Source organism: Podarcis raffonei, chromosome 2, assembly GCF_027172205.1.
Source record: "Podarcis raffonei isolate rPodRaf1 chromosome 2, rPodRaf1.pri, whole genome shotgun sequence".
Classification (NCBI taxonomy): Eukaryota; Metazoa; Chordata; class Lepidosauria; order Squamata; family Lacertidae; genus Podarcis; species Podarcis raffonei.
Genome location: NC_070603.1, coordinates 54,063,444 through 54,076,441, shown reverse-complemented (window position 1 = coordinate 54,076,441; position 12,998 = coordinate 54,063,444). Strand labels below are relative to the sequence as shown.

Here is a 12,998-nt window from a genome sequence, read left to right as displayed (position 1 = left end):
CAACAGAAACTTAGGTGGTATTCAGCTAAGTTTCAGTTGACCCACTGAAATAAATGAACATTGACTTAACAGGACCTCATGGCTAACTTAAAAGTCCTATAGTTTCAGTTAATACTTGATTGCAACTAACTGATTCATGCTCAGTATGGTGCTTGCAGTGTGACATCCTTCTCCCCATAGCAGCAATTCCTGTCATAAAACAATATTTCAAAGCCTCAAGACCCTGGTGTGAGAAACCTTTGACCCTCCAGATGTTATTGGACTTCAACTTCCATCAGTGTCAGCCACTGTGATAAGGGGCCAGGGGTGATGGGAGCTGTAGTCCAACAATATCTAGAGGACTACATTCCCCATCACCGTTCAAGATCATTCCAAATAAATTCATTCTGACTGGTATGAAAATGAAATGGGAAATGTAGTGAACCATTTTTACATAACAAAATATTTTATAATACGGAATAAATGGCATAAGGAGATTCACATAATTCCTTTTATACCAGATACAGTGGTACAAATTAATTTGGTCTCACATCCAAGATTAATGGCATAAACAGGACCGTTTAGCGATTTCCAGTTATGAAAGATGGTTACATTTCTCTCTCCCAAATAAGCTTTTTTTTTTTTTTAAAAAAGTAAAATAAGACAATTGGGTTCATTGATATAGGTAACTTGGGGAAGAAGAGATAGACTACCATCCTATGCATACTTAATTGAGAGTAATTTCAATGGAGTCAATGGAGCCTTCATCTGAGAAAACAGATAGGTTTGCACTGTTAAAAGAATGGGTTTATATCCAGCAAAATCTTCGCATTAGCTCAAGGACTTCTGTCTGCTCAGTGGACTTCCTCTGCTCATGCCCTCACAGAGTGTTTGTTGTGGGGGAGGAAGGGAAAGGAGAATGTTAGCCGCTTTGAGACTCCTTACGGTAGTAATAAAGCGGGATATCAAATCCAAACTCCTCTTCTTCATGCACCCTCCAAAATCCGTTTAGGCATTTCCCCAAACCCCAAACCCAGATTTGAGAGTGCGGTGTTGTAGTTTCATATGGGGAAAGGAGAGGGAGTCCTGTTGCACAGGTTTATGTATGTATAGCTTCAGTATCCTCCTATAACCCCCTCAAAAGAGACCATGGAAAAGAAAATAGGTTAATATGTGTGCTGCGTGCAGGTTCTGGTATTTGTGTTTCTGTCTCTATCTGTGATTTTTAAATCAATGTTGTACGGAACTGCCTCGAGAAACTGAAGGCTTGGCAGGCCATTCAGTTGAGAAGACTGCTGCTGCTATTGCTGCTGAGGCTGAGAAAAGTTAAGGCCAAGGTCTATTATATTTCATTATTACCCCGGGGGAAGAGAAAACAGAAGGGGGCACGGGTGGTACTAGAATGGAAGTGGCAATTACACAGCCCCCAGTGGCAGCAATATTTGTAGCAGCAAGTGGTGTAGAGATGATATATTAGGCAGTTTAACAAAATGACCCTGAAATTGGGCTATCATTCAGTGATGCACTCTGAGGTTTTTTTTTATTATTCATGAATCTCCACTTTTGATGTTCAGAATCTCTAGCTAAAAAACCTCTGCAGAACTGAGAAGATCTCTTGTCTGTCTTTGGCCAGAGTCACTCAGGTGCACAGTTCCATGTAGCAGGGAGAAGTCTGATTTCAGAAGGGGGTGATGTTTGCCTTGCCACATGACCCCCAGACCAAGGTGGAGATATAGTGTAACGGTGAACTTCAGATCCATATTGTTAACCCACACACATGAACCAAGCGTGCTAGAAATGTTTTTAGTTGTTTTACATTTTAGTAAAGAGAAAACCCACAATATTTTAATATTTTTAGGCAGGATTAATAGATCTTGAAGACATGATTTTGGCTGGGGACCATAAACTGTAGACAGTGAATTAGTTACTACTACCCTCCCCCCCCCCCACAATGCATAGCAGGTTATGCTGGGCTAAAACTCCAAATCCACAGCCCAATCCTGAATGTTTTTCAAAATTTAGTATCAAATATATGCTCTTCACATAGTTCTTTACACGGTGAAAAGCTTCCATATATTCAGAGTCCCATACACATGCATGCATTGGCTACATATTGACTTTTCATGTCCACTGCCTTTATGTGAGACCTAACAGTGGCACTGTAAGAGATGGCACCAAGGAGATGGAAAATTGCCGAACAAATTATTAGGCAAAACCTGCATGTATGGTGGTAGCTGTATGATCAGAAGAACTATTTTGTCCAGATTTTTTGTGTGTGTTTGTGTGTACTCTGAACCTAAATACACATAAAAACTGCTAAAAATATCTGCATTTGAAACTAGCCAAGGCAGAGTAGTAACTCCACATTTCTGTAGATTTCCTTTATATTTATTTATGTCATTTTACTTTGCTTTTTATCCTGTGCCATGACATTCTGGAACCCCCACAGGCCCTTTTGTTCCTTCTTGAATTAATGATGCAATGTCACCGCTATTTAAATTTCCACTGTGCCCCCCTTTGTCTTTGTTTTAGCAGCCATTATGTATTATAGATGAGACCAACTGGGATGTCAAGTTTGGTCCTGGCTCTCACTTGTCTCAAGTAAATTTCATAAGAAAGGTTTCAGTGCATTAAATCAGGCATGGAGCATTGCCACATACAAACTGAACACCTTTCAGCCCCTCTACTGCCAGTTATGCAAGGTTGGTAATGCAGGATGGAAAAGGGAAGAAAATAGAAATTAAATGTGTGCTGCAACCTGTGTAGGTTTTTTGTTTGCGTTACAGGCAGATTCAAAGGGAAACCAAGTAAACCTCTCATGTGAAAAATGCTTGTATGGGCTTGCAGGTGTTAGAGGAGCATTTTAGGAACTTGCATAATTGTAGGTTTGCAGTTCAGCAGGAGTATCCCATTCCAGTCAGTCTGGCATATGAATGGAAGCAGGCTGAGGAAGTAACTGGCTGGCTTTGATTTCCCTGAACGATTTGCAGCTCCCACAAAAACAATCTGTTTGCATTCATGTTCTACATGAATCATTTTGAAATGTTTTGCTGATTCCTGGGCAATGTTTGAAGAAAAATATTCAACACTATATGGGCAGTGTACACTGGTGGCATTTGTATAAACCACAGGGGGATCTGATTTCAACAGGAATTGGTTTGAACTATGTGGGTATTTATCTAGTAATAAAAATAAAGTACTGCTGCAAAATCTTTCTGAGATAAATCTGTCAGAACAGGACTTTTTGAATAATTTGTTCAAATGCAGTAGATACTTGTAGAGTGTTTGGCTTAACTTACTTAGAAGAAAGAGTTCAGTAAATTACTGCTGAAGTAGAACACTTTCTCATTCTGAGCCAGCCAAGCATCCAGCAAGGAAAAGAACCAGATTCTGTACTCAGTCATGGATAGTGTGATGTATGGAAATGAGAGAAAAGATTGAAAGGCCTTCTATGGTGGTGCTGATTTCTGGTCAATGCAAATTAAATTGTTTGACCTTTGGAACCAAACTTGCGGTCTTTAGCTCTAACTGATTTTGGTTGTAATGCCAAGTCTTACAGGAGAACGGAAGGTAGAAGGATTTTTCATTGTCCAAAGCCAGCTCCTTAAGTTTGTTGAGGCTGTGCTACTTAGAACGCTGGTTTTCTCTTGGAAAGTTTTCCATTTATCTTCAGTTGTCAGTTGTCCTCACAAAAACCCCATGTGAACAGCCACACTTATTCCCATTTCACAGAAAGGGAGTGAAGAGATTACAACTTTGCCCAAGGCTACTCAATGAATCTATGGGTCATAAATTTGAATTCACAAGTTCAAGACCAACATGTATTCCACTGAGCACGTTGGCCTTTGTCAATGCTTTTGGATACCTAAATTGCTTATTGCACGGCTATAATTGCCTCGCTTACAAATTCTTCTCATAGCATTAGCAGAAGACCAAACTTGCAGGGCTATGCAGAATGGATAGTGGTAACTTTTGAAATAAGAACAAGGCAGCTTGAAGAAACTGCCAGAATAGTCACCAGTCCATCATGGAGCAAATATCTAGGAAATGTAGGGACTGTAGTCCTTGAACTCCACGGATAACTTGTCACTAAATTGAATATGTTTCTTTTGTATGGATAAAAACTGTCAAAAGCCTAAATTTATTAGGCAAAACTGTGGTTACCGTTTTGATGTTACATTCCTGTTGAAATTGCTACAGTGCAGCTCCCTCTTGGCTTCTAAAGTGATGGTGGGAGCCTTCAGGGAAGAGTCATGATGCTTCTCCTTCCTATGCCACTGCCATCCTTCATGAAAGCTAGAGTATTATTTCATTGTGAAGGAGCTGCAGCATGGACCTCTCTCATATAACCCAGGGCTTCTGACACTTTCTTTGTGAGGTAGTACAAGAGCCACTGCTTCTTCCCAAGCTGCCCAAGGAATGTCAGAAAAGACCCCTATATTGTTGCCCTTAGTTCAACAAGTTAGATTTTTGAAGTTTGTATGGCAAGTGACAGTTGTACTGCCCTTCATGTGTTGCAACTCTTCAGATAACCCAACTGAGCTTGAGATCTACCAGTTGTTGCCTGCAAAAGTAAATGCCAACTTAAAAAATGGAGCGTATGAATTTCCAATTGGTCTTCTGCCCTAGACTGCTTCTTTATTTTTGTCTCAAAATTTTATTGATTTCTTACGTAAAACCCAATCAGATGTTTTACTGTAAAGATAAATAGACTGGATTACGGCTTTTCTCCTTCCTGGAAAACCTAATTATATTTTCAAATTAGAACAATAGATTAGACTTGCTTCTGTGCTGTGCTACACAATATAGTTGTATAAGAGGATTCTCTATTGAGTTATCAGGAGTAAAACTGGTAACCTGCCCTTTTTTCTTTTATGCTTAGGGCACAATGGTCCTGATCTAGTGAAAGTTGTGACTAAGATCCATTGCATTTGAAACCAATGCAGCAAATTAGTCATGATTAAATTAAGTCGTATGGCTTTTAATGGGGATTCATGCCTGACTGAAATGCACAGTGATTCAAACCACCGTCATTTCCTGTATCTAATTTACAGTAAAATATCTTGTTGTTTTCTCTCTCTTCTGATCCTTATCATGTTTACAAGCTGGTTTAATTCCCATTTCTAGTTAATGGAAATAAATACAGAGGAACGGTTTTCTCAACTGACCGATATCCAAGACTTTGCTTATTTGTCCGATATCAACTGGGATGCTGTACTTCAAAAGACAGTAGAGCCTGGATTCCTTCCTACCGTAAGGATTATATTTTTAATTATATAAAGTCTCAAATGATAGGTTTTTTTTATTGTAGAATATTTTTAGCCTGCTTTTCAGATTGAAGTCCACAAAAGACAGCTTACACAGCCAGCAATTTAAAAACAAACCAGTTCATTGGTTACAGTGATGGCCAAACTCCTCTTTTTGGGAATGATGGGGGAGTAGTCTTTGTTGTAACTACGTACCAAAAATGTGGTGGCTTTTTTTGCTTTTCATTAAATTTTGGCAACAAATAGTGAATCACACAGATCAAACAGGTCTCCCCTGCCAGTTAGATGATGGTGAATAGGATGATGGGGTAATGACTGCTCCCCACATTAAATGGGGGTGCCCTTTGCGTGGTCGTGCGCAGTCCCCTGGACCCTATGGGACACCATTAGCACAGGCTTGGCTTCGCCTTCCCCAAGTGGGATACCTGGAGGTCTCCGCCTACCTCAGCCAGTTGCCCAATCCCACTTAGGGAGGTGATGCCAAGGTGATTGGGAGCTCTTGGTATGGTTTCTTTTCCAAGTATAGAACCAAAGTATAGATATAGAGTCAGCTTCCCATGCAAGTCTCATTCTGTTTGGAACATTCTCTCTCCCCTTACCCCAGAAAGGGAAGTTGAACTGTGACCCAACCTTTGAACTTGAAGAAATGATCTTGGAGTCCAAGCCACTTCATAAGAAGAAAAAGCGCCTGGCTAAGAAGGAGAAGGAAAGCGGCAAAAATGATTCCATGGAGGTGAGAGTTGGAGGCAGCTGGGCTCCTTGTTTCAGTCGAGGAAATTCATATTTGCACAGACCAGTGGACTTGTTGCCGATGTAAAGATGCCAGCATTTTAATGCATTCCAGCTTTGTTAGATGTCTTCCTGACATATTGGTCTCAAAAGACGAGACAGTGATGCTCAAATTGCTTACTCAGGTCTAATCGCATTGACGTTAATGGCAGTGCTCCAAATGAGTGGCTTGAAGAGAAGATTGCAGCCAAAATAGGCAAGCCATCACCCTACTTGGCTGCTTGTCTCTGCAGATTTGGATAATAATGGAAGTAGTAGTTCCTTCAGCTTCTAAATTATTTGCTTTTTTACTGTGCGTCACTGATGCTATATTTTCTATACGTCCACTTTTAAAACTGCTGGAATATGAAATAATTGCTAATAGCAAATAATGTTTTCTGACTTTGGTGTCAGGTTTTTGTTAGCAATAACCTGCTTGAAGGGCCCTTACTGAAACCCCCCTTCTACAACAGACAGGCGTATAATTCTTTCTCTTTTCTTAGCCCTTCATGTTCAGACAAGGAAGAGATTGGGGAAAGTAAACTGTGTCTGTACTATTTACTGATTGTGATAGGAGAGCACCTTCTTGTTTTCTTGGCAACCACCCTAATGCTTTTCTCTAGGTTCATCCTTCTACCCTCTTCCAGCTATATGGAGTTGAGCTCATATGAGGTGTTCCAAAATATAATATAAATACATAGTACAAAGGCAAATAGTTTAGACCATAACCCCCATCACTTGGTGTAGTTGAAACCTTTTATCTGTCTGTCTGTCTATGAATGTGTCTGAGAATGGACTACTCTCCCTTCTGAGATTTAGTATCAGATGTGGAATAATGCTATAACTCTCCTTGCTGCTTGGCAGGTTGAAATAGTCGATAAGTAGCTATGTTGGTAAATTTACCCTTTGGTGAATTGTCAGTAGTAGGCACCCTTGCATTCTGTTAAGAGAACAAATGGGCAAAATTAAGAGGATCTTCCTAAGCTTTTTGCTTCCCACACATCTTTCTATTTTTTCCTGAAACTGTCCACTCTTTTAACTCTGTATGTGACCCACCTACAGAATATATTGGGTTAGTCTCATACAACTTTATTCTGCAACCCTTCATTTTTCTGTAGCTTCATAAAGCAGCAGAATCTGGATCCAGGAGTGACAGAGGGGTATGATATCTTCCTCCCACCATTACCAGTATCCCTAGATTTCAGATGACTTTAATGTTCCTTTGTGCTAGAATGTAAAGAGATCACATGAATTTTAGAATCTTTGGTGCATAAAGCATTGGAGACATGTGAAAAACAAAGCATTGGATCAAAGTTAGATGAACTTAGTTTATCTCACTAAGTCATGATTAACTTGTCCGAGGCTTAAGTTGTCCGGATTCAACCCATTGCTTACTATTGGTGTTGCTATCACTTCCCTATATCCCAGTGATCTGTCTATGGCCTTAATGTCATCTCATCACATAAACTTTTCTGTTTGTTTCACAATGGAAGACCTGCCAGCTTCAAAAACACCTGGAGTCAATCCAAAGGGACTTCATCATTTTCAACAGGGAGAAGTAAGTATTGAGCTGAAAAGTAGACTTTATCTTGGCAAGTGTGCTACTGCATGTCACTAAGACTATTTAGATATAAGGAAGTCTGATCAGTATTCCTCCAATAATTAAGCAGTGAGTTTGGCATGAAATCTATTGAAAGGCTTTGGGAGGTTAGGTAATGTTCACAGGCTCTTTCGTTGGGCTGCCACTAGAACAAATTATTTTAAAAGCCAACGCCAGCCCATTTCCCTGAAGTAGGCAGTCCTACTAAATTCATGTGATTAAGTATATGGTGACTGTGGTGGGTTTTTAGCTCTCTTCTGTTCTCGTCTGCACCTCTTTAGGGAACAATGCATAGTTTTGAGAAATGAATTTGTGACTGACATCTTAAACAGTTGAATTATGTTTTGATTTTGTCTCTTGCTGCCTTGACATTTAAAAAGGAAAGGCAGGGGATACATATTTCAAATAAACTAATAATTAAAATAAATGACAAAGAACAAGCTCTTGGCTCGAGCAGTAACTGGATGAATGTTATATTAGCAGAAATAATTAGATATTTAGGTAATTTAGCAAAAGTGAACTCAGCAGATTTTATCTATTAAAGGTGCCACAGGATTGCAAGCTGACCGCCACTTCCCCTGATGCCATCTCTGTTACTGACTTTGATTTCTCTTATGTGTTTTGTTTTGTTTTGTTTTTGTAGGATGAGGAAACAGCATAATGAAATGCAAGAGAACTTGACACTGACACAAACCAAAGACAATCAGGAAGAAGACGACCAGAATAATAATCTTTGAAATCAGTTTAGCTTCTGCTGAGGTCTTGCTGTCCAAGGTCCAGGCGTCTACTTTACCTACTTCATGGAGCTCAACAAATCAAACTGCACACTGCTATCAAGACAAGGCAGACAGCTTCCCTTGCTATGAGCTCTCCAAACCAGAAGCTGAGTGTCTCCTTCCACCATAAGGAGTTAGGGCCTAGTCTCTTGCAGCAGTGCATAAGGCGCAAATTCTCATTTTATGCCTTTTCCGGTGTTTTAAAAAAGCAGGAAAGAAGGTGGTGTTTTCCCCTCAAAGGGAACAAGAATGAAGAAAGGCTAAGGTCATATTTTCTTTATGTAGCTTTTCTGTGGCAGGATGTAGGGTTTGCTGATTATTGGGCTCAGTCAACTGCCTGTAGGAGAGTGATAAGGTTTTAAGTGTTTGTTAGGTGGGTGGCTGCATATTTTAATAGATGTTTCAAAGAGATGGTCCAAAACTAAAATTGTGCAAATGGACAACAAGAGAGTCCAATGTCAACACCAGCTTTTTCTGCACCAGCAACTACTCTGATCTAAAGCTTATATTTAGTACACCAGCTCAAAATATACAAAGAATTATTATTTGCCATAGATTCCCCCCTCCACACTCTATTGGCACTATATATGTAGCGTTCAAGGGCAAATGGATGTGGTGAGTGTGTGATCTTAGAGTTGCTATGTGAATCAGAAATTGAATTGTTGGCAAGTAGGTACAAACAAAGATATAAGTCGCTGAAATCTTCTAAGGGGATGTGGTTAGATAGAACTCACCAGCAAGTACAGCTGACAACTCTAACTGGGGGGGATGGGGCTGAACTTAAAACATTGTTGTTTTTGTTTTTTTAAAATGAAATAAAGGCTGCATAATCAGGAATAGCCATTCAGCAAAGGTTGATGCCCCCTAAAATCAATATGACAGCACATCACACTTAACTGTATGAAGCCTATTACCTTTGTAGCCTTAGGTTGCTATTTGACACTGTATGCACTCAGATCTGCTAGGAGCTGCCAAAGGGGAATGAGCAAGTGAGGTGGAGCGAGCGTACAAAGCATAACAATGACATAAGCCTCCATTTTTTTGCAATATTAAGAATAGTTCTTTAAGGAAAACCAATATTGTATGTATCGAAAATTCACTAGATTTTTGCTCTGTCCTGCTTCAGGACTCTAGTCATCTTCTCGCCATGTTCTCTTCTCTCCATGTTTCCGCTGGAACGCAGCTGGCCAAGTGATATCACCGTTGTGAAAGTCAAGCCCATAGTTTGCAACTGGGAGTCAAAATGAGCCGAGTGATTATTCCATCACTTTTGCGGCCAACTGCCCCCTGGTGGCCTTTCATTTTCGTGCACACTCGTGTACAAAAATGTTTTTAAAAGAAAAGCAGCAAAGAAAAAGAAACTCTGCAAGGAATAGACACAATCCAGCTGTAAGTTCAGTACTTTTCAATGCCATTTATTTCAAAATTAGAATTAAACATTGGCTAGACTGTGCCCAGCATCTTGGGTTTTAATCACTGTATTGAAGCAAGGCAGACAGACACTTCATATATTTGGCGAACTGAGCAAGCAATCCCGTCTTCGCTTTATAGGCTCACTGGGCTGCTTTCACATACGAGAAGCTGCTTTCTATTAATATCTGGTTTCTCTTGCACTCAAGGAAAGCCACTGCCTTGTGGGGAGAGGACCAATCATCTGGAATAAGTAGTTTATCTGCATGCACAAAGAAAGACGGGCTGCTTAAGCCCATCTATTTCTTCAGGCAGCTTAAGCTAAAATTGCTGCCTTGGATGTTGAAATCGATCAAATGTTCTCTAAGGCCCTCTAGCTACATCCTTTTTATGTGTACTTCCTGGAAAAATAATAATAATAACAAGCCGCAATTTATTTTTCAACAAAACACTTTGGCTTCTTTCTGCCAAAGAAAACCGCCCCAGGTGGCAGCTGGCTGTGACCCAGCTCTCCGCTGCTTTTAAAGGTGAAAGGCCAGTAGCTGTCTTGGGACCAAAATATTTCCAAAATGAAATATATGTGCCATGGAATTCTCCCAGAACCAGAGTCGAAGCGGGTTCCAAAGTAGATGGGATCAGAGCATTGCCTTGTGTGCCTGTTGGGATCATTGCATTCAATAAGAAGCAGTGTCTTTGTAGTGACACTCATCCTGCGTTGGAGACGGCACACTAGTCTCTCCTTGGCTTTTATCAATTTCTCTTCTGTAGACCAGGCATGAATGCAATTGTATAACGTTAATCATTAGATAGCCAAGCTCAGCATTACCCAACGCAAAAGGTGATCACAAACTACCCTTCCTTTGGCCATGGTGCATTAAACATAGCAGATGCCAACATTCTGAATAAGCTCTAAGACTGGACTATAGCCTTGCTGTGCTCTGCCTGGGCTGTAAAGCTGAGATGATTAACTGGGGGCTCCCAGGCTCCAGCTCTCCCTGCCATCATTCCGCCTGGCCTGCTGCACCAGGCTGAATGGTCAGGGCATTGCTTCTCAACTGGGAGGAGCCCATGCCACTGTATAGTATCAAGGAAAATCCACAAAGCCCTTTAACACAGCTTTGGTCCAACTTCCACTATTCACACTATATTGAATTTAAGTCTTACTGCTATGCTAGGACAATCTGTACGCCAGTCCCATTGGCTTGATATCTCAGCTGCATGTAAAGCCTAGAAGTAAATTGGGATTGTTGCAGCACCAGGGAATAGCCTTGTCGAGATGCGTTGCTTTTTTAAGGCTGAATGTGAGCTACTAGGCCTGATTTGTACAATGTAGAACAGTCAGCCTCAAAAGACTGTTATTACTAGTCATTGGCACTACCCAATCGGTGCCCAAAAAACACAATGATAAGCTGTGAAACACCCACTTTTAAAGCAGGTTTGTGAGTTATGGGGCAAGACACTATTTTTTAAATTTTTATTTTTTGGGAATATCAAACTGTGGGCTTAGGGTCAAACAGTAAATGCATTAGCATATTTCTATAGGTATACTTCCCCATCAACACCCACACACATCTTGATTGGAACTGTGGAACTCAACTCTGTCCCATTTCCCCCAAAAACATTCCCCTGAAGTTGCTATTTATGCTTATAGCCTCTCATTCAGAAAAAATGCACTAGGCGAGAGGGTTAAAACTCCCTTCCTCCAGGGTGGTTTTTTTTTTAATTAAAGATAGTGAGAAGCAACAGTGCATTAAACCTACTATCCTATTTGATGCTCTGTTGGTAAATGTGTTTTGCAGCAACAGAATCAGTAGCTGACAACTGTGTTTGTGGTAGAATAAAAAATTTTGTGGGCAGGAGTGCCTTATGTCTAATTTGAATCCCAGAGTATGCCACAACTTGTCAGGTATTGCACTATTTTAAAACGCTAAAAGACAATACTTTAGATTGAAGAGGACATGAGTTGCTGGCTATTTCAGAACTACCACTTTAGGTCCAAGCAGCAGCAATAATTGTTTTTTTGCATTCCAGAGGTAGCCAACATGGTGCCCTTCAGATGTTGTTTGACCAGCCCCAGCCAGCATGACCAATGGTCAGATTATGGGAGTTTGCGTCCAGCAACATCTGAAGAGCACTGTGTAGGCTACCCTTGCTCGGTGCAGTTTTGATCTCTTGTCACTTTCAAGCAATAACCTTCCCATGAAAAGTTTAACTGGTAAACAGTTGTTCAACATGCCACAGTAAAATGGCCGCCTATGCACTGTCTGCCCTGGATAGCTTTCTGCACAGCGATAAATAGGAGGCATTAAATCTGGTTATAGCCACATATCTAACAATTGTAAGCAATTGGGTTTTAGGCTTCATCCTTTTGTCTTGCATAGAAATGGGCTGTGAAGACAGCTTGCTCATTATCAATGTTAACAGGTTAGTAATTATGTCAGGTTTAATGAAAATACACAAGTGGTATTTCTGGCACTTTTCTTCTCTTCCATTTTATAAACATGGTCTATTAAACTTTCTATAAGACTCTTAATACTGCCTTGACTCTTTTTACCCTTGCATTTTAAAACAAATAAAATACTTGTGTTAATGTATTAAATGTTCATGTTTAAAAAGTCTGTTGGATAGGTAAGAGAGACTTGTCCCATTCAATAAATTTGTAGGTTTGCGGAGTCTGTTTTGATGAGGTAGCTAAGGGGATAAGGTGTGACCAAGAGGGGATGTCATATAGCCATGGATCTTCTAAGGCAAGCCAGAATGTGAATAGCAGCAAACCTGCTTAGTTGTATTATAAAGGTGAGACCCAACTCTCTGCCGAACCATCTTAGCACTAGTCATTCTCCTCTCCTGCATTCCCTTCCATGGCCAACTCCTGCTTGCTATCTTCTTAATTTAATGAGGGTTGTGATCAGACACCAGGGTTCCTGTCCTATGTTCTACACAGCACCTTTGGACAGTGGCAGAATTAAATGTTGCTCAATAAACTGTGAATTTGAACTTTTGGCAATAGAACTTCATTTTTAAAATGAAATTAATTTACATTGTAATTGCCACATTATAATTTACTTATTTTTATTTATAAAATCTCTATACCACCCTTCATGTGGCAGTCACAGGGCAGTTTACCATATAAAAATACAGAACATAGTAAACAAATGAAAACAATAACCCTGACTAAAAGGCCCTAGATTGTTTGCC

The 12,998-nt window shown here is 40.2% G+C and overlaps 1 protein-coding gene across 1 annotated transcript in view; it reads left to right on the top strand.

Moving 5' to 3' along the window:
- STK32A (serine/threonine kinase 32A) overlaps positions 1–12,333 on the top strand; it is a 63,972-nt gene extending 51,639 nt beyond the window's left edge. Inside the window, exons 9-12 of the mRNA XM_053376646.1 lie at positions 5,107–5,232; positions 5,851–5,979; positions 7,508–7,572; positions 8,258–12,333. Of these exons, the coding sequence (XP_053232621.1) occupies positions 5,107–5,232; positions 5,851–5,979; positions 7,508–7,572; positions 8,258–8,351 (414 nt within the window). The 3' untranslated portion in view covers positions 8,352–12,333. The remainder of the gene's footprint in view (positions 1–5,106; positions 5,233–5,850; positions 5,980–7,507; positions 7,573–8,257) is intronic.
- The last annotated feature ends 665 nt before the right edge of the window (positions 12,334–12,998 follow it).